Raw genomic sequence first — 26,740 nt, 5'->3', positions numbered from 1 at the left:
TTTTGACGTGTTCTCTGTAGCTCAGAGATATGTGATAAAATTTAGGTGAACGGTTTATTAGTGAGGAACATGCACGTGTTTCCTAGCATGCTGAGACCTCTAGAACTTCCAAGACTTTCCATGGTCTCTGAAGATAAATTCTCACTCTGAGTCACTGTTGCTCCTTGCATTTTCCTGGGCCACTCTGCGCCGAGGACTCAACACCAGTAAGGCGCTGGCTCCTTGCTGTGTTTGCGGGTATTCGGGGGCGGGCATGTGTAGTCTTCACTGCGAACATTTTTAGTCAGTTACACTTGGGATGCTTGATACTGTGGTCAAGTTGATTTTCCTAAATCTTCGCCTAGAATATAAGTCATTACAATATAACACATTGACCTCACACAGAAACAACAGTAATCTAAAGAGAAAGATTACTAGGGGGTCTTTTTTTTTTTTTTTTTAAAGAAACACCATATTTTGTCTAGGAAATTTGGGACCAATAGACTGATTATTTGACATTTGGTTTTTTTTAAAAATGAATTGTTGCCCTTCAGGCCTGAGTTGGGCAGCTTTGTTGCTATTTCATGGGTGTGGCATCTCTGACATTTCAGGGAGCGTCCTCTCAGCAGATTTCCTGTTCCTCCAGCTTTTTCACTCTTTCTGTCCCCTCTTTGGAGTTGTTCCCTGAGCCTTAGGTGCAGGAATTGTGTTGTAGATGGACCAGTTGGGGGTGGGGCCATGTGCAGGGTCCTCATTTTTCTCTTGGTCTCTGTGGGATTCATTCTTGTCATATGTATGTGAGCGATTACAAATTTGAACTGCTGTCCTCTATATACCATGTATATCAAAGAAAAGGTATTATTGCCTTGGAAAATAACTTTTTATAAAGATATTATTGCAGACAGCTTATGACTGGTGAGTACTTGAGTTTCAGTTTCCGTTTTTGAGTCAGGGTCTCACTGTGCACCTACATTGTCCCCAACCTCATGATCGTCCTGCCCCAGTCTCTTGAATTACATGATTATAGGACAGAGTCTCTGCACCTGATAGTGTCTTGTTTTCAGTCTGTAAGTAAACACCTTTCCGTTTTCTCAGTGTTAGCTTACAGATATAGTAAATGTCAATGGCCCATGTAAATAGAAGCACTTGGCTTCGTAAGTTTGAAGCGCTTATGCCAGATCCCTAGACCTGGAAGCTGCCTCTGGAAGGCGCCCCCATACGCTGACCACATCTGACTGCTTTTATTATCTGCTCGGTGACTTCACTAACCACTGGATAGCCCTTTAGCTAATCTAATTTTATGCGATCTGAAAATAAAATGCAGTAATATGCGCTTCGCTTTTAGGAAGTAAACTTTTTTATATTGAAAGAACATTTTTAGACTAGCTTTGATTTTTGAGTTATATACTTAGAATTTGAATTATTTTAATAAGTTATGTTAGCTTTGCATTAGGACTGTTTGATACATCTCACAAATACAAGATTTTTTTTTTTCAAGCATTCTGTAGTAACAAGTAAAAAACTCATTCTTACTGAATGCTGGATTTGCCCTGGCTACTCATGGATGTTTGTTTATTTAGTACGTTGTCCTTTGTTTGAAAGGGATTTGCTATTGGCTACCTGAGATTGAAGCAGACACCACAGGTTAATTTTGTATGCTTGTATAGATCCCATCAGTACTTCTTGGGCATCGTTTATGTCATTTCCCTTACAGTAGCCCTGCACCCCTCCCTCGCTTTGCCAAGCTGCTTTTTGTGCAGCTTGTGTGGAATCATGCAAAGGGTGTGTCAAAGACCATGGGAAATTTTTATCTGAGAATACGTTGAATCTAGTACTTTATGCTTTTATTTTAGCCTCTAGAAAGCAAATCTTACAACACAGTCATTTTGTTTCTGGTTCTTGGCTTGTTGTTGTGTTGTTGTTGCATAGCAAATACATATATGGCTTCAAGTAATGAGTATTGTTTACTTTTGAATATTTCCACTGTTAGTTGAGTCTCCCCCAACCCACCCTTCCTTGGTGGTGCTGGGGATCATGGTGAGAGCCTTAAGTAAGATAGGCAAGCATTGTCTCTGAACTATAGCCCCACCTTTTTGACTGATTCCTGATTCCTTTGAAAATGTCAATATTATAGTCAATGAAATTCACACACACAAGGTCACTGTGGTAGAGTGACTCAAAAAACCAAGGACGATGGATCAGAGAGCTACCCTACATCTTGATAATTGCTTAAAATGTGTGGGAAAATAATTTGTTGGGCATGACTGTATCAAGCTGGAATGCTAGGGTAATAATTTGTAATTAAAATAATGTCAGCATTACACTAATTTAATGAAGTGTTGAATTACTGTTTATGACATTTTTCTTCTTCAATTGTTTTAGTAAGATACATAAAGTCTTACATAACAGCAATCTTAGCCTAAGTACCCTTGTTACTTGGAACAAAATATATGGTAAAAATAAGGTTATGTTTCTTCAGATGTAAACTCAGTGACTACAGTCTAGAGACTATGGGGAGCTAACTCTCCACCAGTGGCAAAGCAAGAAGGCTGGGAACCGATCTGTCCCTGAACACAGTGGAGTCCACCCAAGGGGACAAGGCAGACGGTTGTTTACAGCAGTCGGCATTACCCCACAGTATCAAGGCCTCTTATTCTGAAGCTATTCATATCACTTTCATCATTAAAAAAGGACAAAGACAGCTGAATTTTATTCCAGGGAAATTGCCAAATAGGTTCAAGAAAACGGCCAGTAAAATCCAACTGGTCATATACCAATGATTTTGAGGTTTTAATTTTTAAAACATAGTATAGCAAATAAACATGTAATTTGAGTTAAAAAGTGATAGATAGCTTATAAACGGTAGCAAGTAAACTGTGCCTCAGCGTCATTGACCTATTTTGGGTTAATTCCAGTGGAAAATAATTCTGGCATCCTAACTCATCAACAGAAAATATCTTAAATGTAGATGAACTCAGACACTGCACCAGCTTAGTCTCTCGTTGTATAATTACTGTGTTCAGTTTAATTATATAATATTGACTTGGCCCAGGACTACATATACTCAACAGAATTTGTAAATCTACTTTTTTGAAGTTGCAGAAAGCTATAGAGTTGGCAACTCTTGAAATGGGTCATGGTGACAGTAGGGGCAAAGACCTTCAGCATGTTAATGGATCTCAGTATTTTTAATTCTTCTGATTTCTTTTCTCTGTAAAGGACTAGCCAGAGCCAAGTCAGTTCCCACAAAGACCTACTCAAATGAAGTTGTCACACTGTGGTATCGACCACCTGATGTGCTTCTTGGGTCCTCAGAATACTCCACACAGATCGACATGTGGTAAATACAGATGCCATTGCCGTTTATAGTTTTGAAAGAGCATAGCTGTTAACAGGGCATAATGACAAATGCTTATTTTTAAAGAGTTATTTCAAAGACTTAGTATGCCTTTGAACAGTGAGTAAGAATTGAGGTGTGGAAATAAAACTATTTAGATTTAAATATAAGTCTACCACTAATGGCTATATTAGACTAACCGTCTTATTCACATTAGTAGCCTGTGCCTTCATCTCCTTAGTTAAGGAGGTGGACACAGTAATGAAAAAGTCATTAAGCCTGATGCTATTAAGCCTAAATGAGCTAACGTGCAAAGAGCACTTTTTAGAAGAGTAAGTGACACATAGCAATTTCAAAAAAAGTATTGTTAATATATCTACTTTAAGTTGGTCTAAAAATAATAGAGTTTCAAAGATCTTTCTTATGCATTATTACATATGTATATATATGTGTGTTATAGATATATGTACGTGTGTGTGTGTGTGTGTGTGTGTGTGTGTGTGTTTTCAAGTGCACTCTCCTGTACATGCATACACAAATGGAGGCCAGAGGTCAGCATGAAGTGTGCTCAGATATCACTTTTCACTTTTAAAAAATTATTCATTCATTCATTCATTCATTCATTTGAGACAGTCTTTCACTGAACCTGGATAGGCGGCTGGCCGGCACGACTTGGGGTCTGCCTGTCTCAGTCAGGCCTGTAGCACTGTGTGCATGGGTACAGAGGATCTGGACTCGGCTTCTCACACTGTGTAACAAGCACTCTAGCCACTGAGCCCTCCCAGCCAACAGATGCCACGACGCCCCTGTGCTTGGCTAACGCCATCGCTGCCTATTCACTACAAATTGCATTTCCTTGATCCAGTAGATAGTTTCATAGATGTCTGTAAACTTCCCTTTCCAACTTAATCCAGCCTAGTTCTTAATCCAGATGTTGTCTTTTAGCAAAGTTGTTCTCCTTACTGTTTGTCAAGCAAGCCTGACTCTCCCAGTTCTGTTGAGGGCTCACCACAGTCTGCCCATTGGCACGCTCCTCACCCAGCAGAGCCGCACTTAGTAATTCACTTGTCTTTGAGCAAATCATTCACTTGACTCTGAGCTGCTGTAGCCACTGTCACCTCCTAGATTACCATAGCTTAGTCAGCACTCCCTCACTAGTAAGTGTTGTTTTATTCTTTGAGAATCTTACATAAAAGAAAACGAGAGGTTTTAAGTGGGTAAAGGATTAGTAGCATTGGTAGTAGTTGAGATTGTAAATTTAATAAATTTGTTGGATTCAAAAGTATCTGTACAGAAAATTTTCTGGGAGCCTGATCTAAAACTCTCCAGAAAGGCAATCTTGAGAAAAAATATCTTGTGCTAACCAATGAGTAAATGGATTGATTTTTTTTTTCTCTTTTTTTAAATGATGCATTTAAAGGGGAGTTGGCTGTATTTTCTTTGAAATGGCTTCTGGAAGACCACTGTTTCCAGGGTCAACTGTGGAAGATGAACTGCACTTAATATTTCGACTACTAGGTAAGAAAGAAGTCTTTTCCCCATTATTCACACCTGCAGTTGACTAGATAAATTAGGGCTGTGTCTGTAAAGCATGCGTATGACCTGCATCCATAGCTGTTCTGATAAGAACTGCAGGTGTCTTACTTGTTACAGGGGGATCTTCATTTCATAAAGGTTTCAGGAAAGAAGATTTGACCTTCTACATATTATTAAGAGCTATTCCTAGTGTAGGTGATGCCATGCGGATATAAAGGGAGTTTTATCATATTTAGGGCATATTTTCATTGGCCCCAATCCACATGTATATATATAGTATCCCTAAGTGTACACACAGTGTACACACACATACACACACAAAATATTATTTTAATTTCAATTGAAAAAGTTGAATCATTTAATAAAACTATAATGTTCTTAAGGATAGTTCTTACACCTGTTGATGTATATGTTTGCATGCATATAATTTAAATGCTTAACATGAATTTATTCTTTTAATTCAGGAACTCCATCTCAGGAAACTTGGCCAGGTGTTTCTTCAAATGATGAATTCAAGAACTACAACTTCCCAAAATACAAGCCACAACCTCTAATTAATCATGCACCCAGGTATTTTTTTTTCTTAAGTGAGAAGGGCCAGACTTTCGTGACTTAGTACCCTCATTTGATGTTCAAGTTCATTCAATTTATCCCTTCCTTTGACATAATAATTTTATAAATCAATGGCCAAGAATCACCAAAGCATGTAAATAGAATTGAGCTGTAAAGTGAATATAGAATGCATATATTAGAATTCCAGGGCTTATATAGATAGATCCACAAAGGTGAAGACAGCACTCCTGCCTAGGAGTTATATTGGCTGTCATTTGTCTTTTAGCTGGCTCTATTGCTGAAGTGTTTTTGAATTTAGTACTTTATATAGTAGCTTTTGCTTAGCAGGCTGTTTTGTATAATCTTCTTGATGGCTTATCTCTATTTTGAATGCCATTGATATGTTTCGGGGTCACTGTCTCAATTTTTTAACCCATATGCTGGGATAGTGATATTTTGGTGTGTCTGCCTTCATTGACACACTGAATATTTGTACCCTATTTAAACTTTCCTTATAATAGAGGGTACTTTGGGGCTAGAATGCTAACTTCAAAATTTCTATAGTATTAGTAATTTTTCTTGAATATTGAAATTGTGAATGGCAGTGTATTCATGATTTGTTCTCAAGCAAATAGGAAGATGAACTTTTTAGGGGATAAACAGAGTTGGGTCTTTGAAAGCAGTAAAGATAGTTATTTTAGGCACTTAAATTTGGCAAATGGAAACATTTGGAAAATAATTTTATCTGAAAGGTTTCTATCATAAAAGAATAAATGGACACTTGGTTTGTTTTATTTTTTGTTTCTAGGTTAGATTCTGAAGGAATTGAATTGATAACAAAATTTCTTCAGGTAAGTCACATCTTATTTTATAAAGCTAAATGAATCATTGTCTCTTTCCTCATAGGAGAAATAGAATCAGTAGTAACCGCCTCAAGTACTGTTAGCAGCTCTAAGATGGTTAGGGTGCTTTTTAAGATGCTTCAGCCCACTCAGAGCTGTGGTCTCTGCATCCATGCCTGCGTCCTCTGCTTCTTTGTGCTTGCTGCCATGGCGGATACTGCACTTTCAAATAGCACTCCTCCTCGGTCTTCCCTAGAGCAGGAAGAAGAGACGATAGGGTAGCCACATTAACTCTCTTATATCTCAAAAGCATAGGCTTTTCCCAAGTCTTACTGGCCAGAGCATTCATTGTAGAAACAAAACAACACAAAGAGAGTCTGGGAATTGGAGAATTAGCCTCAACCTAGAACAGTCATGATTTGTCTATTGGCATTGGAAGCATGAACATCTTGAACAAATCTAAGTTGTGTCATTTAGGAGATGAGCAATGGGCTTTATCTGTTGAGAATGTCGGCTATAAAGGCACTGGGCATGCTTCTGTCAGTACATTTCACAGTTGACAAAGAAAAGGAGCATTAAAGATTGAATATTTTAATTTTTCATTACTTCAGAAAAATACAAGAATCTAATATTTTTATTTGGAGACTTAGCTAGGAAATGTAAAATTGAGATAGAATTATTCTCATACTTTGAGTGTATTGGGAGGACTCTAAAGTGATGTTAGAAAATTGTCATATTAAATAATCAGGAGGTTTTTTTAAGAAATTCTAAATACTAATTTCTCTTCCTTCAACTTTGTATAGTAATTAGACAGAGGTTAATGAGCTGCGTTTTGCTTTTTCACAGTATGAATCTAAGAAGAGGGTTCCAGCAGAAGAGGCCATGAAGCACGTGTACTTCCGCAGTCTAGGGCCGAGGATACATGCTTTACCAGAGAGTAAGGAGCCCTCATGCTTGTTCCTCTGTTCGTTTGTCTAGGATTGGGGATCAGGACGTTTATGAGGTTAAAAAGAGGTGGTGGTTGATTTTTATACCTAAGATTTTAGTACTTTTTTGTAATCAGATCATAATTTTTCCAAGGAAGTTTTGCTTGTCTTGTTTTTCTTATTCATGTCTTGTAACAATTAGTATGTTGTCTTTACTCATTAAGAAATCCGTCATATTTGAGTGTGAATCATTAATCTTCCTTGATTTAAATTAGAATCTGTTGGCAACATCATCCTTAGCCCTAATCTAGCTCAGTTTCTTTGTTAAAAGTGGATCTCTAGATTGGATAGGTGGTGTCGTGAGCAAAGTGTTTGCTGCACGGTGTGCAGACCTGAGTTCGAGTCCCCAGGCACCCTGTAAAGGCACTGTCCTGCACTTCTGTAACCACAGGACTTGGCAAGGTGGGGACCCTGAGAGCTCACTGGCTAGCTTAATCAGAACAGTGAGTGTACACACACACATACACACACACACACACACACACACACACACACACACACACACGCACGCACGCACACACTTCTGTAAAGCTTAGTGAAGCATGGCTTCCTCAAGAGATTTCCTTCCTGAGAAAGATACAAAGGCAGTTTACCTTTTCTTGCAGTTGCTCTGACTGTACCATCCCTAAGAAATTAGTGAGTCTATTATCAAAATCACTAGAGTAGAAAATTTCCCAGGCCTGAGGTAACTCTTTAATTTTGTCCATGCTGTCTTAAATTAGCCCAGTGTTTAAAGTGGGCTGAGCGGGGATGGAGGGCAGTGTCTGGGAACTCAGCTAAACTGTCCCCATCTCCCCATGCCCTTTCACTAGGCAGTGCTTCTTAACTGAGGGCCGCCGAACAGTCAGTAGCGAAACCCATCAGAAAATCCATAAGACTTCTCGCATAGAATTTGGTTTTCTGTTTAGAACTTAGGGACAAATGGGAAATCTTTCCATGGGGCCATAACCTTGGGGGCCCAGGATGGATGTTAGACCTTGAATCAGTATGCGCTTTTTGAATAATTACAGTTGATCTAGATTTGTCATTAATATCTGATAATTTCTGTCTGTTCATTTTAGGCATATCAATATTCAGTTTGAAAGAGATTCAGTTGCAAAAGGACCCGGGTTTTCGAAACTCTTCCTATCCAGAGACAGGTGTGTTTGTCATAAACCATTTCACATGTCGGTCATGAATTTTTTGCGTGGAACCAAGCTTTGGGTTGATAAATTGATCAGCAAAATTACCGATGTAAAAAAACCATACAAAACCAATGTACAGTGCATTCCACAACTCTGTATGTTTAGAATTGCACATACTTGCTGTTGTGTATGATGTGGGCAGCTCAGTAAATCTTCAGAGAGAAATGTGATTCAGTCAAGTCAGGGATCCTGAAAGCTACAGATGGCAGAGACCTTTCACAAGTGACGTGGCTTGACCTCTGCACACGCCATCCCTGGTGCCCGAGGCAGAAGACACAGCCTGGGCATGCCTAGTCATCAGCTTCATCACTTGGAAGCCTAGACGCTGTAGACTGACCCCATCAACACAGAGGTCACTTAGGACAGTGGCGATCACTAACCGTGGAGTATTAGCGTTTGCTGGTGGGAACGTTAGCTTCCTAGAGTCACCAAATACTGTCTGTGGGATAAAGAAACCCTGAACTTTGACCTGCCTCATAAAATGACTTTATATTTTAGGACATGGGAACGTTAGCTTCCTAGAGTCACCAAATACTGTCTGTGGGATAAAGAAACCCTGAACTTTGACCTGCCTCATACAATGACTTTATATTTTAGGACATGGGAAGAACAGAAGACAGAGCATGCTCTTTTAAGTCTGGTAACTTGGTCTCAAGCCCAGCTCCAGCCTTTCTTATCAGCCATGGACTCAGAGCTGAAGGCAGTCATTTCTTGTGCTGGACTTGGGATCTCCGTGTGTCTGCACTGTTCTCTTCCCAGTGGAATCTTTTTATTTCAGACCTACAGATTGTTTTTATATTTGTTGTCACAGTGTGACAATTTTTTTTTTGTACAGTTGGTTTTAAGGTCGTCTCCGCCAGTAGAGCCAGTAGGTTACAGCTATCAATGTAACTGTAGCTACAGATTTGTGCCGGACTGAGAAACACAGTGCATTATTTATTTGCGGAATCATTGCTGCTAAATAACTACTGTCTGTTTATTTAACACAACAGTTGAATGCCTGAAGAAGTTGCAGTGGCTTTATTATATGTGAACGCATCTGTTTCTCCTCACAAATTGTTTGACTGCTGCATTTTTTTGTTGTTTTTGTTTGTTTGTTTTTTTAAAAAAATTAAACTGCAGTGTTTCCTGGAATGTATATTTTAGCTTTGCTTAGTAGTAGAATAAGTGAGCCATCGTGAACACTCGAAGTTCGTGCTACATATCATTTCTTAGGAGCATTGGCCAATAGTGTGGCAGAGAGCTGGTCAGCACAGTGTGTTCCAGAAGTGTGTAATGCCCCACATCAGATACCAATAAACTAAAACACAGAGTTATTTATTTTTACCTATTCCTCCTCTTAGAAATGTCTACTACATATTTGTATGCTCCTACACTTGATTAACTTTTACACTGTGCCACATCAGTCATTCAAACAGGAAAAGCCTTGCCGCTGTTCGTCTTAAGCACATTTCTCTTATTAGAGGATACTTCATTTTGAGGAAACGTTTCTTTCATTTGGGGGCTGTGTGTGTTTCAATAACGTTCACTTGGAATGAGCTGAAAGCTGTGCTGTGTCTTTAAATGGAGCCACGATGAATTAGAAATGAGAAAGGAGAACCCAGCGGACTGCTTTAGCGGTGTGGGTATCATCTGCTCATCAGAGACACTAACGGTGTAACTTGAATTATGCATCTCCTTGAACATCACAGACACTTGGTGTTGATAACAGTGTCTTAGGCATTTGCACTCATTGTTAAGGACTATTGGTTAGTGCATCTTACAACTATAAATCTTAGTTGGTTATAGTTTGCAATGGTCATGTGTTTGCCTTATATCATGAAAATAGTTATAACTTAATTTTTGTCCTGCCATTCACTGTACACATTCAGGGTCCTCTCATTTCTGTTCAGGAAATCCTGTAGTTTATTGTTTGTTATTTAACAGTATTAAGTGAGGTTTTGTATATTTCATTTTAACTTTATTTGTGAATAGTGATTGTGGCATGTTTGGGGATGTTATTTTAATATTTCACAATATTGAAATTTTAATTTTTTTTAAAAAAGAAAGTTCTGGAAGAAACAGATTCATGTGTAATGGTGAATATTGGACCACTGCTGCTTTTCACAGTTGTCAGCTGGTTTTATGTTAAGCCCTGTAGCCTAACTGCTGTTATTTCTAACTGACAGACATGTATTAATATTGTACTTTGAAGGTTATAAATATTATGTGAAAATTCCTTCATTTGTTTTGAAATTTATAATAACTAAATCTCTGTGCTATATAAAATGTGATTTTTGTGGAGTCACTGTTCTTTATTGGGGAAGAAAGCTGTGCACACTGGGGTCATCTTCCTTCTGTGATATCATTGTCAGGTAACAAGATGTCACTGTGCTGAAAGTGACAGCCACTTTATGTTTGTGTCGATCATTTGGATAGTCTCTTATGTGATCTCCTGAGATACTATTCTTTACTTATGAAGTATCAGATTTGTTAATTTGATTTGCAAATTGGCCTTAGTTGTCAGTAAGCGTGTTTCTTACATATAAAGAGATATGTACAGGCATTATTTAAAATTCTTTCTAAGGGGTCTAGAGACTTTCGGTTAAGAAATTTAGTAAATAAATAGGTGTGCATAGGTTGTTTTGTTTGTTAACATTTCAGCCTTATCCTGATCCTGGAAACTGCCGAGAAGAGACGTAAAACTTCAAAGATTGAACCTGGAACTCTCATAAGCCCCTTAAACTGACAAGAATTCTGAAGGTAAGAGGTGCTATGTCACTCAGCAAATCCAGGGTCCTTCACTAGGGCATTTTATCAGCTTAATTTGAAAGAATATTTAATATGTTCTAATCTATCTTTCAGACTCATGACCATTCATATTGTTTTTTTTAACCTCTTTATATTAACTGCATTCACAACATAACAGTGACATTGATTTATTTCCAGAATTGTCTTCCTTTTTTCAGAAATTGAACTCAGTAAAATATTCCATTTCTCCCACTAAGCTTCTCAGAACTATTAATTTATTCTCTGTATCTGTGCATTTTCCTAGTCTAGATACTTTCTGTCCTTGCAGCCATACCAGTTTGGTTATTTCTTTCAACACACTATTTTCAGAGTTTCTCTTGATGGCTGACTGATGCTCCGTTGTGACTGAACATTGATGTGCACACATGCTTGAGTTCCTGTCTCTGTCTCTTTGGCGCGTATACACTAGAAGTAAGACTGCTGGCCAGACCTCATTCTGTATTTGACTTTCTGAGCTATTTCCCACAGCGACCGCACTATTAAATTCCTAGTGACGCGTGAGAGAGAATTCTTCATCCTTCAGTACTTGGTATTATCAGCACCATCATCATGCTCCTTCTGGCAGGCATGAGGGCATATTTCTTTGTAGGTTGTATTGGCATTTACTAATGGTTACCTATGCTGAGTGTCCTTTGCTTGGTTGGGCTTTGCTTTCTTTCTTTTCGTGGCCTTTTGTATACCAATGGGGTTGCTTTGCTGTATGGATTCCCAGTCTGTCCTTACAAAGCACATGGTTTTCAGTTCCTTCCTCTGCTCTCTGACAACCTTCACTTGCTTGTAGACGCCCAGGGAGACTGAAGTTTAAATGTCACTTCTCACTTAGTTCCTAGTTCCACAAAAGACCAGCAGAAAGCCCAGGGTGGGGTCACAGTGAGGATTGCCCCGACTTAAGCCTTGTCTCCGCAGGTGGGTGCTGCTCTCTTAACCCCACTTTTCCTGGTCCCTGAGAATGTCTTTCACTGTACTCCAGTCTTTAACTGCAGCCATTAGTAGTTTTTACTTAAAAGTTTTCCCCTCCATGCTTGAGTTGACTCCTAAGTATTTATTGCTGCTGGTGCAAGCGGGGTAACTTTCTTCATTTCTGTTTCTTTGTTTTTCATTGCTAGTGCTTGGAAGTACAGATGATTTTTTTTGTTTTGATCTTGTAACCTCCAACTTTATTGAATTTGTTCTCTTTTTAAAGGGTTTTTTTTTTTTTTGTCCATTCTTTATGATCTTCTACATACAGAATTAAATCATCTGTAGGAAGAAATCGTTTGACTTTTTCATTTATAATTTGGATGCCTTTTCTTCTCTTCTCTGTTCTTTACTTCCCCCACCTTTCATAATTGGTCTTTAGACCTCCAGTATTATTGAGTAGTGAATGAAGGCCAGTAACTTGTGTTGCTGGTCTTGGGGGAAAAGCTTGCAGCCATTCACCACCCCTGTGTAATCAGCAGTGGGTATAACTAGCGGTGGGTGTGTATACAGCCCTATGTTTAAGGAGCTTCCCTGGTTGCTAGGTTACTGCCTGTGTTTATCAGGGGGGTTACTGGTTTGTTGGCTTTATCTTCTAGAACTTTTTTGCTGTCATTTGTGATGATCATGCTGTTTTCTTTGTTTATTACCTTGATTTTTGTATTACATCAGCACTGCATTTCTTGAAAGAGTCCCACTTGGTGATGAATTAAAATTTAATCCCCTTACAAAAACATTTGGGACCAAAAGCACCTCAGATTTCTTTTTTCTTTTCCCCCCCGTTTGGAATATTTGCATAGCCTATGGTAGTTGAACATCCCTGCTTCAAAACTACAAAGTCTAAAATGCTTCAAAATCTAAAAATGTTTTTTGATCATTGTTACTCTGAAAGTTTTAGGTGTCAGTGCCTTTTAGATTTCATATTAGGGATGTTTAAGTTGAAATTCTTTAAACATGCTGCTAAATCCAATTTGCTAGTATTTTGTTGAGAATTTTTGCCTGAATTCATAACGGGTGTGGCCTGTGCTCTCTGCTCACAGCGTCTGTCTCGATTTCATGTTAGTATTGCTGCTATCTGAGATGGAGTGAAGGCAGTATCCACCCCTTCAGTTATGCGAAGTGGCTTAAGACATTGTCTTAAGTCTCCTAATACCGTACTGTTTTTGTATTTAGTTTTTTTTTTTATAGTAGACTATTTTTATTTCCTTTCTCATATGTGTGTGTAGTTGTTTCAATATTACAAATATTAATTATTTTGAGTGCGTGGTTTTAAAAGATTTATCCCCAAACGTCATCCTGTTTTATTATTCTGTCAGTGGCTCTAGTTTTTAAATATTCTAATCAAGATTCTTAAATCAGTTCTTTATTTTACATGTTCATTTGTATCAAAATGCCAGTACAAGCTCACAAGCTTGGTAGAATTAAAAAATTTTAATGTATTCCTTTACACACAATGAAATCCATGTTTTCCTTCTGTAACGTTTTCTAATGCTAAGTTCAGACCCTAGACTTGTATGTTAGGAGCTTTGTTACCATCATTCCTAGTCAAGTGGTGCTGTCCCTACTGCGGTGTTGATGCAGGGTTGCCTGGGATACGTGAGAACATGCGTGAAGATGGAGCTGATGAGGCTGATGAGCGCCTGGTCTTAGCGCCTCTGTGTGAAGAAAGCTCAGCGTCTGAAAAGTGTTCCTCTGGGCTGTGAACAGGACATGGAATCTTAGCTCAGACTGGATGCCTCAGTCAGTGCTAGCAAAGAGTTAGAAACGCTCTGGCCCCTTCCAGAGCTGTAGTGACAGTTCTTACTGCCTTCTTTCCAGTTCCCCCCTGCGCCGTTACATAATGACTCAGTGAAATGGTGGTGGTGTGGGCTATAGGGTCATTGTGGAATGGTGTTCATGTGTCTTGTTTCTTCTGGAAACACTGGAACTCATTAGAAAGATAGCCTTGGAAGCATTCCAGCTGTTTGGCTCCTGAAGAGCACCAGCCAGCCATTCTTTCAGGTCTTCTTACGACCTGGAACTCCCCCACCCTGTGCCATTCTTTTAGAACTTATGTTTTATTACTACTAGTTATTCCACATTGCTGTCTCATACTGTGATTTATTCTTTGATCCCGAGTTACCCAAATGTTGTCTTCTCTTGCCTCCGCTTGAGTCTCAGCTCGTTCTGCTGGAAGTCCTTCCCTGTACCCTAGCCTACTACAGATTGGCTTGTAAGTCCTCCGGCTTTGCTGCTCTCCTATCTATTGTCCATGTACTTCAGAATATGATAATACTTAATCACTTTTTATCATCGCTCAATAATTCATAAGCCCTGTGAAGGGAAGAATTACTATGTCTTGGACTAGATAAAGAAATAGTATTTGTTGATTAAGACATAAGAGTGAAGAAATCCTTGTTTGTAAGTAAAACTCACCACTTACGTTATTACGTTTAAAACCTAAGAACTAACTCATAATCAAGTTGTTCTACCTCTACCCCCCTACACACACACACACACACACACACACACACACACACACACACACACACACACACACACAGAGGGGACAGCGAGAGATATCACACAGGACTAGGAATAGACTCAGTACAGGAGAAGTCCAGGCAGAGCACACTATAATTACTGGGAATCTCCCGGGCAGCGGTGGTGTGTGCCTGGTACGCTGTAAAGGTGTAGATTACTAGTTCCTAAACGTAAGAGACTTATCTTAAGCATATTGACCAACATTCATGGCCTCTGCAATCAAAGTGTAATTTTCACTAGCTGTTTGAGTCAGTGATTTAACTAGCGTTGGTCTCAGTTCCCTTGTAAAATTATGTATAATAGTACTTCCCTCATAGAGCTGTGTGAGTGCTCTGGGCTTGGAGCAGTCAGGGATGCTGAGCGAGTGTGAAGTAGTTTAGAAATAGTTCCCATCAGGAACTAAACCTGTCGTGTGATGGAATGAAAATGGGCCTTAGGTTCCAGAGTCATTTGGAAGTGGGTACCAGAACTCAGTGTCAGTCCTGTATTGGGGGCCAAAGAAGGGAGTCCAAATGCAGAGATACCATGCCTGAAGATTAAAACAAAGGACACAGGATCACAAACGGCATCCTAACTTCTTGGGTAGAAGCAGAGTTTCTGCAGTGCTTCCTGGAATCACAGTTGGTTTTCAAATGTTTCTTCAGTAAGTGAATAATTCCCTACCATACCGACAAATATGTTATATCCTATCTAGCTATGAATTGGTGTCCCTTTTCAAACTGTAGTGACATTGAACATCAGTCTGGGTCTCTGCTTATCTGCTATTCCTTCCTTCTAAACACACACACACACACACACACCAGTCTTGTGAACCAACCCACCTGGTGACTGCACTGAGTTCATTGGAAGTAAAACAAAGAATAGCTTTTGCCAACCAGTCTGTAGTTCATATGACCCTGTGTCAACAAAATGGCTAAAAGGAAAAACTAGCTTCTCCTTTTCCTCATTTTCTCACCTCTGTGTAGAGCAACTGACAGAACTTGGGTGGCAGTGGTGGTGGTGGTGGTGGTGGTGGTGGTGGTGGTGTGTGTGTGTGTGTGTGTGTGTGTGTGTGTGTGTGTGTGTGTGTTTGTGCGCGCACGCAGTTCCCAGGCACAGAGACTAGATGACATCAGCGGCCCCACTCAGCACTCTGCCTTATTTCTTTTAGATAGGGTCTCACTGAACCTAGGCCTCTCCATTTCAGCTAGACTGGTGGCCTGCAGGCCTGAGGCCTAATACCCACAGGGCTGGCCTTAGAGGTCCATGCACAGTCATGCCCTACGTTGCACACGGGTGCCCGGGTCCTCATGCTCACTTACTCGTCAAGCAGTCTTCGCAGCCCCATGTCTTAAGATCAGGAGACCATTTCAAACCCATTTTACTATCCTCCCAGTTCAACCTCAGTAGCGAGGTGTGTGTGTGTGTGGGGGGGGTGTACTGTAGTGGGCTTTAGAGTCTCACATATGCTCTCACTTACTGATCTAGTGCGATATAATCCTTATGCATATGTAAAGCATTTGATGTGCCATATGTAGAGGTAGGAAATTGTATTTATCCATCTTGTTGACACAGAAGAAGCGATATTTGAGTCACTGTAAGTAAATGGAGGTGAACCAATCCCCTCGAATCTAAGCACTCTTTTATTACAAAGTATGTATTCAGCAAAGCAATATTACAGTAAAAATGACCCCCGTGTAGCAGTTGAGGAAGCCCTGCAGCCGTAGGAAAGCTGTGCGTAGGGACTGAGTTCAGCTAACACAGTGAGGTTCAAGAGCGCCAACCTCAGCCGCAGCAGTCAAACACTGATGACAGGAGCATAGGAAAGCGAGCCGGGGATGCTCTTGGGAGCCTACGTTCCAGCTGAGTTACTCCTGTTAAAGACACAGAAGACAACGAAGCGGCCATTCTCCATTCTACAGTTCTCACATCAGCATCTGGGTCCACAGGATAATCACCGTAGTTGAAAGAAAAGGAACCAACAGGTAGACTTACAGTCATGTGAACATTTCCAACCAGTGTTTATAGTTTAAAGAAGGTCATTTTGTTGAGATCCCTGTACATCAATCCCTTTAGTTTCTTTGTAAGACTCCTGCATATCAAAATCATCCTCATCAAGCCATTTTAAACATTTCAGCCTTCCGTTTCCTTAAGTTTTGAGCCACTCTTACTCTACCCTCAGTGGACGCTGTGGCCCCAGGCAGCTCCAGGCCAGCTTCTCCACCCCCACCACCCCTGTCCTGTGTGCCTGTCGCGACCAGAGAACAGCTGGAAGCCAGCACTCTCAAAGCCCCTCCCAGCTCTGACACTATGTTCGGTAATTACAGTCGCCTGAACCAGCTCCTTTTTATTTTAGTACACATTTATTCTTCGCTGTGAGGGAGTGGCAGGGCATCTATTTATGGGCTTGGAGCTGTCTTCATGGCTTTTCAGTCAGAGGCTTTTTCTCCCCTTAGTAAAGACACATGCCCCTTAGAAAGTCAACTTCGGAAGTAAGTCTCAATATGTAAGTAAACATAATTTTAGATTGTTTAAAATTCAAATTTTTGCACGAGCTTTGTTTTTTTTAATCCCCTTATAATCCTTTATTTAGTATCTAGTCTGTAGAGGCACATTTCAGTTGTTTGTTTGTTTAATACTTATAGATGAGTGGTGCTTCAGCTCGCCTGATCTTGAATTTAAAGTGCTTTGACTTCATAGTCTTACAGTAGGACTGCCCCTTAAGCACAGATGGACTGCCTTCAGGGTCTCACCAGAAGAGAGATGAGGCGGCGACTGTCACAGCCAGAATGCACACACAGTACATGAAGCCTTACATGCAGAGCATCTGAGGAGCCGCCGCTACATCCGTTTCAGAGTGAGATTCCTGACGAGTTTTCCTTTCTCAGATCCCGTTTATTCTCACCATCAATTTACTACAGAAAGAGTGTCTCTTGAGTGCTCGACTTCAGAAGCAAGGCCTTCAGTTCCTCCAGTTCTTAGTAATGCATTTGGTTTAATCCATCAAAAATTGTATCTACACACAGGAAGTATATCTATACATGGCTGGTATTATATAAACATTTCTTTAGTTTGTTTCCCACCATGCCCTTTTTGGGAGAGACAGGGAGACAGGTTACTGGGGGTTATATACCCACAGCCTCAACACAGGCAGGGCACACATTCTACGGAGCTACATCCTCAGCCCTAAAACATTAGGTTTTAAACATCAATTGTCATGCTAAGAATCTAAAGAAACCTTAACTCCCAGTATTGATAAAGATACCAGGTGGTTGTGGTTGTGGGGTGAGGAGAGCAGGGCTAGGTTCAATTAGACACAAACCTGGAAAGTCCCCTTGAGAGTTTGGCTGGTGTGGGCTTAACGGAGCCTTAGCATCCCAGACTTCTGCAGGAAGTAGAAAGGCTTCATAAACGGCTGAGCGGCTGGTCTCTCAAAGTTCTTTTAAAAAATGCACTTTGGAACATGTTCTTTAAACAATGTTTATTGTCTAAATATGGCTTCGTTCATTCTTATAAAAAACATTACTTGGATATTACATTTACTGGATTTCAGTTCAAAAGAGGTCCTAAGGCAGTTCTTACCGTGATGGAGGTTCACTTGGATGGTGTCTGTGTGAGAAAATAACACTCTACAGAGAGCCGTTTGATGCCAAGGTGTCCTTCAAACATTTCCTCTCAATACTAGAAATACATAAATTCATGTACATAAAACTAAATGCAAAGGAAGGCACAGCTGGTTATATCGTGTCTACAAGCAGAGTTCAGCATGTATAAAAGTAAAGCGATTAAGAGCTTCACATGCTCATTAGTTACATTGAATACGTTAAGAAAGGTTCTTCCCTGTCAGTGTTCAACACTCCAGAGCTAACAAGATAAAAACAAAAAAAGCCACAAACATTAAAATTCACTGAATGCAAACAGACTTTATAGAGAGCTGAATATATATATATATATATATATATATATATATATATATATATATAAAACTTTTGTTTTAAAATGCTAACATACATCTAGATTATCCGTGTTACGAAAAGTGCAAACCAAATGAACCAGGTTTCACAATGTCCTTCTCATGACACAGGTAAACTAGCCCATGGGGACAAACTGGCATCATCCGTTCTGAGTCCTTAGTTGCTGACTGGCGGTGGTGGCCCATCATCAGGATTTCTGAGAGCTGGGGGACAGCAGAACTGGGGATGGAGCTCTGTCCAGACTGGGGAGCGGCACTGGCATGTGACCGTTGAGCAGTGTGGGGAACTGGAAGGGACAGGGAACATTTAGTAACTGTGACAAAGCCATTCAGGAGCTTGCTTTCCTTTAATGCATAGACAGACCCGTGGACATTGTTCCCTGAGCCCAGTGATGGGAGTTGGCTGCTGAGTTGCTTTACAAAGGTTACCTAGAGCAACAGAGAGGGGCCCAGAAAATGCCCCTATTCTGAGGTCCTAACCTGTCCTTTGAATATTGCGGAAAAGTTTAATATACTGCCTTTTTTTTTTTAAGGTTCTAAGCCAGTTTGCCGATTTTCTTAAGTTTCGAGGGGTGAAACTGGAAACCAAGATCCTTTACATATGAGTCAGTAATCTCACATTTTGAAATGTGCTGTCTGGTTCCCACAGCACAACAGAGACGCCTGTCAGTTCTTGTTGGAAACAAGGACCGGGGAGCTGGACACAGCATTAATGGTGCTGACTGCTCTGTTGACAGAGGAGCTGAGCCTGATTCCAGCACCCATGCCTCATAGCTCAAAACTGTCCCAGCGCACGGAGTTGTGTGGTCCTGGCCTCTGTGCATTTTTCTAAAAGAAAGATGATCTTATTCTTTCCTGGAGGTTTGAGAGTGCTTTTCCCTGATCTAATTATTAATGCATTAGGTCACCCTTGCACAGGCAGTGAGATTTCTGTGTTGTTGGTAACTAAGGTGGTAGCTAGCAGAACGAAAGCACTGGATTTCATAAGTGGGACAGATACTTCAGCTGTGATCCCATAGGAAGAAGGGTGAGCAAGAGCACCCTTGTCATATGTGACTGTCCACTCACAGCTCGAGTTCTGCACTGCCAAAGATGCAATGTGCCCAGTGGAGCCCCCAGGTACTCCTGTAGCTTAATCCTTGTTTAGTCCAGGAAAGTTAAATATTAAACCTGAGCACTAAATATCAAACGGCAGAGCCTGGCACATGCCAGAAGTACAATAAATATTTGTAGAATGAGTACATACTTTCCCCCCTAAACTATTTCGGTAACACGTTCAACGCCTTGGCCTCTCAGGGGCTGCCGTTTCATTGGGTCACTAAGAATATAAAGTAAGCTTTGTTATCACCACTTTGTAAGTGAGAAAAACAACTCGGGGAGGTTCTGACTAGCTCAAGGTCATAGTATAGCTCCTAAGCATCACCAGCTATACTAAACTGCCCAGCTCCTCTTTTGATTGATTTAATGGTAACTGGCATATATAGGGGCTTCTTATCTTTCCTGGAGCTTTGTGAGACTTTGTCGAGTTCCCAGATCCATCTGCATGCACTTAGACCTTTTCAAAGCCAAGCCTCACTCCTCGGGAGACTTCAGGTGAACTGCAGAAGCGCACATGTGCTCCCCCCACCCCCATTTTATTGGTGCCTATGAAAGAATCATCTTTAGCGTCAGCTTTTTCCATGTGTTAAATGGATTGCTGCCCACTCTGTGTGCACTCATTTGCCATACTTGTCTTGGTTGGCTTGGGTTCCCCCCCCCCCCCACAGAATGTTTACTGGCTTTTCTCCCACCACAGCTATAAAAGTGTGCCAAGCTAAAATGTTACACAGAGCACATTCTCAGTTGGAAACCGAGTCTCCTCTGCCCTTTCTCCACACGTACCTGCCTGTGAGGTATGCCCCAGTGTATCTGTAGATCAGGCTCTAGATTCACACTCGGCCAGTGGCTTGGGCACCTCTCTCTCTTTACTAAAACACTTTGCAAATAGAAAGCATACCTCTTCCAGAAAAGGGTAGTGCCTCGTCTTCTCTCTCTGCTGAAATTCTGCCATATCTGCTCTAATCTGCTATAAGCATGGTCTTAAGTAGGCTGGTGTGCACCTGTCATCCCCACATTCAGGAGGCTGAGGCAGGAGGACTACTGTGAGTTTAAGGTCAGCCTGGGCTACAAAGTAAGCTCCAAGCTAGACAGATCTACAGTTTATGACCCTGTGCCCATCACTCTTCCTCTAAGTTAGACAGACAGGCAGATAATTGTCTCAGGAGATCTGCGTAGCAATCACTGCCTTAGCCCCACCAACTCCCTAAGGGTTTGGTTTGCTTTTCCAAAGCTCACACAAGAGACATGCCCACTCTGCTCAAGATGTGCTGTAGGTTATGTTTTCTCTTTCATTTACCAACACCTGGTGTATGTAAATGAGACTTACGTTTTTTAATCATTTTGAAGGGGCTCAATGGTAATCTGTATTCCCAGAAATCCATTTCAGTCGATGTCCTATTATTTTTCATTGGAAATCTCATTCCTCTGAGGATGTTTGTTTGCCATTTTTAAAACTGCCCCCTCCAACTTTTATATCACCACTTGCTTTTTTTTTTTTTTAATGAAAAGAGTAATATAATTTAAAAGGACAGACTTGATTCCCTTTGCACATGGATCCAGCCATAACTTGTGAACTCCAGGCCATGCAACCTGGAGCCATCCAAGCTAAGCTGTAGCCCCCTCCCAACTTCCCCGGCTGGTTTTTGAATGGCTCTTGGATTGAAAACAGATCTGTTTACAGAAATTAAAATAGAATCTCTTTGCAGACGGCCTTTGTATGTAGTAATCTGCAGAATTCTAAATGTAAATTAGGAACCCCTAGTCTACAGCGGTTGGTTCTCAGAATATGGTTCCTACACTAGAACATTATTAGAAGTGTGGGTGTTTTATCAGATCGTGCCTGAGACCCCATGAATCAGAAGCCCCCGGGTGGGCCTAGCATCTTTACTTGACACAATATCCATGCAACTCTGATGCATGCTGACTTTGCAGAACCACTGGCTATGTGGTGTGGACTTCTCCCAGCTCCCAGAGAGCCTGGCTGTCAATCCACTGTGGGAATGAACTATCTTTACTGTTAGGAATACTGGAATAGAAACAAAGTTCCACTGGTTCCTTGTGGCTTTCCTGGAAGATCTTTAACCTCCATACCAGTCAGATGGCAGAACTCTCAAAAACCATAGAAATGAGAAGCTGTTTATTTTTCAAATCTTCACTGAGCTCTGCAGAAGCTCCATGTAGACTCTACAGTCATGCGGTCCTGCCCACAAGGGGTGATATATTCAGACAGCTCCCTCCCACTACGCTTCTACTAGACTGTGCCACTTGAGGATAAAATGGTAACCACCACCATGTCCACTGTGTCTGAGCAGAACTGAGCTGGGATGGAACTCAGGGCCAAGGAGAAAAGGAAACTTAATTACTCCAGGGAGTAGTCCCATCATAACACCCTACTGCAAGCCTGCCAGGAAACCGGAAGCACAGGATAGCAATCTAAACCTCTGAAGCTCCTCCATCCTTCCAGCGAGCTCGTAAATCCTATTGTGTAGACATGGTGTTCTTGCAGAGAGGTGCTCAGCAAATACTAACCTTGCTAAGCAAAGTAACTTAGAGGACAGCCTGGAACTCATAACATCTTTTATTGGCATGTGCGCTTTGACCTCTTGTCACTAGGCCTTCAGAAATGACTGGCGCGAGTGTGACCATTGATGCGCTAGAAGCTGGGAGACACCGCACGGTGAATAGGATATAGTTCTTGTTTTGGGGGGGCTCCACTCTCTAGTGGAGTTGGCCAGATCAATGGGTAGTCCTAATGTAAAATGTTAAGGGCAGTAGGAATAAGGAGCAACAGCCAGTTTGGGGTGAGCGTCCTAGGCCAGGGGAAGCAGGCTGGGTAAGACCAAGCTAGGCAGAGAGGAACTTGGAGCTAGCAAGGTGTCTACCTTTGCTTTATTCCTGCCCTGCTGTATTCACATCCTCAAGACAGCAGCACCCTGAGTTGGTGAGTAGCAGTCTCTGAGACTCAGGAGATGTTGATCTCCACGGGGTACTGAGTAAAGCTCCTGGAAGATTCCAGAAGAAGAATGAATAATGAATGTGTTCACCTAACTCGGGGAGGGCTTCATTATTCTTTAACCATATGCTGCACGGTATTTTGTTACAAAATCCAAGCCTGATTATAATCTGTAGAATGATGCGGGTAACATTTCTACTCCAGTTTGGAAAAACTGTTCACTGCTTCTATTTTTCAGTGTTTCCCATGTGAATCTATTGACTAGTTGGGTTCCTGTTTTAAGGTCTCTTATTGAGCTCTTATAAAAATCATGTTTTAATGTTAAATCGATTCCTGCAGTCAATTTCCAGTTTTCCTAGTCATGTGGAAGTATCCAGAACCCTTAAAGAATCCATGTGTACATTTCTAATACAAGTACCTCTTTTCTGCCTCAGAGAAAATAAATGTCTGTCTCTAAAATGCTGTTCAACCCAATCCTTATTAATTCCCCCTTGGAAACTTTTAACTTGGTCGCTCAGTGGTAGAAGATACCGTCAGAGAGAGCTTTTGTGGAATTTAGAGAAAAGACATCCGTTAGATGACTCATTTTAAAAGCTCATGTGCAGACACTTACCTGGAAAAGCGTGTTTGGCCCTTGCAGCCTGGCAGGACTCAGCGGGGCGACGGGACTAAGGCTGCTCCAGAAGTGGATGCTGGGCAGCAGCGGACTCGGGGTCAGAAGCAGTCCACTTGGTGTCTAGAAGACAAGGCAAAGGCAGCTCTTGATTGGGGGGGTTACCTAACATCAGCCGTGACCAAAAGCAGCCGAGTGGTCAGTGTGTGAACCAAGCCTCACTCCAGGAAAACTGGGCAACTTAGTTCTATCCACATGCCTCTCCAGTGAGAGTTTAATTCTCCTCAGTACTAATTCTATGTGCATTTCTAAGGCAAGCTACCCCGCCTAAACATTCTTGTTGGAAAAGTCAGGTTTGTAGCAACTTGTCAAACAGTTCCTTCCGTCCTTTCCCCCTGCTCCCAGTAGACAAATGTACAGACTGAACAAGATCCCTGGGGGGTGGGGGGGGAGCTTCATTTCTTATCAAACTGTTTAGCCACAGTGGACATCGATCGCACCCAAAGCTTACAACCCCCCACGGGCACACACGCTTGTAAAAAGGGCCATCTCGGGCTTCACATCCCATTATCAACAACCCTGCAATAATTGAAATTCTATGAGCATGGATCGCAGCCGCTTGTTCAGAAGCCCTGAGCCGATTTTGTGGGACTTCGTTCTGGATGTGGGGGCTGGGAAGAATCCATCGCCCTGGCAATGGGAAAGTAGGGCTGTGAAGCCAGAACGCAGTGTTTCTTAGAAGTGATGGGACTGGCATTTGCTTGCCCGCACTCGGCAGGAAGCCTGGCCCACAAGCTCAAGGGCAGGAGAAACAAGCTGCCCCAACCAGTAGATCTGCAAGGCTTTTCTTCTCGGCAGAGGCAAACTCCCTGGCCCAGGGTGTCGGCACCTCTGGTGACCAGAGGAGCCCCTCAATAAGACTCTTTGTGTAAGAACACAGCCAAGGCGCCAGCATTAAAGATTGCATCATGCTGGATGCTGCCGTGTTATTTTTTCCTAGAACTGGCCCCGGCAGCCTCCGTAATTATCAAGCACATTTGAGCTTAAACCTAAATTGAAAGGTTTGCTCTGTTCAGCGAGAGAGAGACAAACATCCAGTGGTCTTCCAGCCGAAGTGCTGACTGGTAAACAGATTTAAACCAAGTTCTTTGAGTCTTTGGTTCCATGGCATTTCCTTCTACATATTGAATGGCCTACGAGGTTACTAGAATAAATATGTGTTTTGAGGCAGTGATCCATTCTTTTTTTTCCTAGTTGGAGGCAATTTCACAAGTGTGCTAGGCCAGCTGGCCTCATGATTAAAAATAAATGGCTAAGCATGAGCTCTGACGGGGTTCCCATGTTCAGAGCCTCTCTGCTCATTAGCTAGACGACCTCGGACGAGCAGTCTAGCCTCTCTGGGCCTCAATCTTAATCTGTCAAATGGGGGAAAGGAAAAATGCATGCTATTATTGCAGGGTTGCTACAAGGACAGGTAATTCAACTGATGCTCTTAATATATTACTATATATCATATTAATTTTATATAGTAATATACACATTTTATATATTTATCTTTTATTACAGCATACTGTGATATAAATATATATTATATAAAAGTATAATATACATGTATAATGTGTCTATATGACCAATACACAGAGATGTCAAGTCTAAGAGATTCAAGTCATTTGTAAATCAATAATAAATATAAAATGTACCTGACATACTCATTAGATAGAATTTATCCATTCAGGGGGGGATTCTCAACTGGGTAATAAAAAGTTCTGGGAATCCAACTGTGTGGGGAGGTTAGGCCCCAGCCCGCAGACCCAGGCGATTTGAGATACTTCAGAGTCAGGTTCAAACCACAGTGTTACTAACATTACTAACCAGTGTCAGGGCCCTCAGGTTCTTCTCAAAGTCTGCACGGTCTTCCAAACCAGAAAGGGCAGCTACCTCTTTCTCATCCAAGGCCACAGACTCACGTGTCTGGGCAGTATGTCAAGTACAGGGTCTCTTGTTTCCATAGTCTACCGTTTACATCCCCTGAGGATCTGAGGTGCTTGCACATTTGTTTCCAAGGAATACAGGATGCACATAGAATGCAGGGGCCTTCTGTGTCTAGTGGTTAATACATTTGAAATGCCTTCTATAATATATGCACATAAACATTGTGAAATGACTCCATTCACTCCTCCTCCCATTGCTGTTCTTCCCGGAGATCCTGAAGCCTTAAAGGAAGAACCGTTTGGGAACTTGGAAGTGGAACTTCCTAAAGAGCTTTGCCTGGGTTATCTCAGGACATTGCAGAGCCTTCACGGTGTCTCTGCCTGACCTGGAAGGAGGACGACCTGTAAAGGGCAGGCTCTGCAGGGCTGTTGGGGAGCCTGGAAATGCCTGGCTTAACAAATAGTCATAGTTGTTCCTGCTGTCAGTGAAAAGACATGCCCCTGGTCAGTGGGCAGTCGTTTGCAAAGAAAAGGGCTTTCCCACTATCATCTCCTTTCTCTTCCTCCCTGATCAACTCCACTTAATTCTGGATCACCTAGAGAGCATATACCTGTGACCTTTAAGGAGAGCAACTGACCCTCATCCAGATGTGTTGCAGCTGTGTGTTGTCTGCACCAACCTTTTCTACTCCTGTCTCTCTCTGTCCATCAGAAATGCCACCTCCAGGAAGCAGACCCCCGTCTGCCCTCAGGCCGATGGGATCTCTCTGATTTTGCTGAATCTTCAGAATACTATGGAACCCTTTCACCCCTAAACATTAAACATGTTCTGCCTCATACTGTGCGCACCCTTCTGATTCCTCTTTTCATGGCCGTTGGAGAATTTGTTCGTTGTTCTCAGCCCCCAGTGCTTGATGAGCTGAAGAACGTTTCAGCTCCGTGCCCTCCCTCCCTCAGGGGTCTGACTTCTGTTAGGTCTCAAACCCAGGACAAGTCTCACTCCATACCTGTGGCTCCTCCCAGCACTTCTCGCCCCGCCCCCTACCCTAAGCCCCTCCCTCCCAGGGGCTGGGCTTCACTTCCCATCTTCCCTAGCCTTCAGCCTGATTCCTGTTCTAACTCAGTCATTTTGGGAACACTGGACTCCTGGCTCAGGCTGCCTCTCTTGGTCAGCAGCTCCTCTCTCCCTCCCCATCTCCTCTCATGGTCGTTTTGTCTGCCGGCCAGGTTCAGCCTGTAATCTTCCTTCTGCTTGCTTCCTGTACATCTACCATAAAAACCTTCTCCATCCGTCAGGAGTAACCATGTCCTCTTCCTTTTATTTCTTTATTTTTCATTCTTCTGAAATGACCTGCATGTTCAAAACTGAACTCATTTTTCAAATCCATCTCTTCTTAAGACTTCTGTTTCTGTCGGCGAGTGTCATCAGCTGTGTATGTCTCTCTCTCTCTCTCTCTCTCTCTCTCTATATATATATATATATATATATATATATATATATATATAT

General features: G+C 41.6%; 2 protein-coding genes across 5 annotated transcripts in view; one reads left to right on the top strand and one right to left on the bottom strand.

Annotated features, from left to right (window-relative positions):
- Positions 1-10,966, top strand: part of Cdk17 (cyclin dependent kinase 17) — a 77,585-nt gene extending 66,619 nt beyond the window's left edge. For 2 of the 3 annotated variants that reach the window (XM_021204461.2, XM_029542058.1), the window contains exons 11-17: positions 3,199-3,319; positions 4,737-4,834; positions 5,317-5,422; positions 6,213-6,255; positions 7,093-7,183; positions 8,294-8,371; positions 9,014-10,966. In XM_021204461.2, coding sequence (XP_021060120.1) covers positions 3,199-3,319; positions 4,737-4,834; positions 5,317-5,422; positions 6,213-6,255; positions 7,093-7,183; positions 8,294-8,371; positions 9,014-9,051 — 575 coding nt within the window. In that variant the 3' untranslated portion in view covers positions 9,052-10,966. Of the gene's footprint in view, positions 1-3,198; positions 3,320-4,736; positions 4,835-5,316; positions 5,423-6,212; positions 6,256-7,092; positions 7,184-8,293; positions 8,865-9,013 lie in introns of those variants that run through there. The other variant, XM_029542059.1, reaches the window with a different exon arrangement.
- Positions 10,967-18,131: 7,165 nt separating this feature from the next.
- The window catches only part of Elk3 (ETS transcription factor ELK3), a 59,099-nt gene continuing 50,490 nt past the window's right edge, over positions 18,132-26,740 (bottom strand). Inside the window, exons 4-5 of one of the 2 annotated variants that reach the window (XM_021204781.1) lie at positions 23,303-23,425; positions 18,132-18,925 (exon numbers count right to left, since the gene is read on the bottom strand). In XM_021204781.1, the coding sequence (XP_021060440.1) occupies positions 18,827-18,925; positions 23,303-23,425 (222 nt within the window). In that variant the 3' untranslated portion in view covers positions 18,132-18,826. The remainder of the gene's footprint in view (positions 18,926-23,302; positions 23,426-26,740) is intronic. The other variant, XR_003844493.1, reaches the window with a different exon arrangement.

The sequence above is a fragment of the Mus pahari genome, chromosome 9, assembly GCF_900095145.1.
Source record: "Mus pahari chromosome 9, PAHARI_EIJ_v1.1, whole genome shotgun sequence".
NCBI classification, from domain to species: Eukaryota; Metazoa; Chordata; class Mammalia; order Rodentia; family Muridae; genus Mus; species Mus pahari.
Note: the sequence above shows the minus strand (reverse complement) of the source record. Positions and strands in the feature narration are given on the sequence as shown.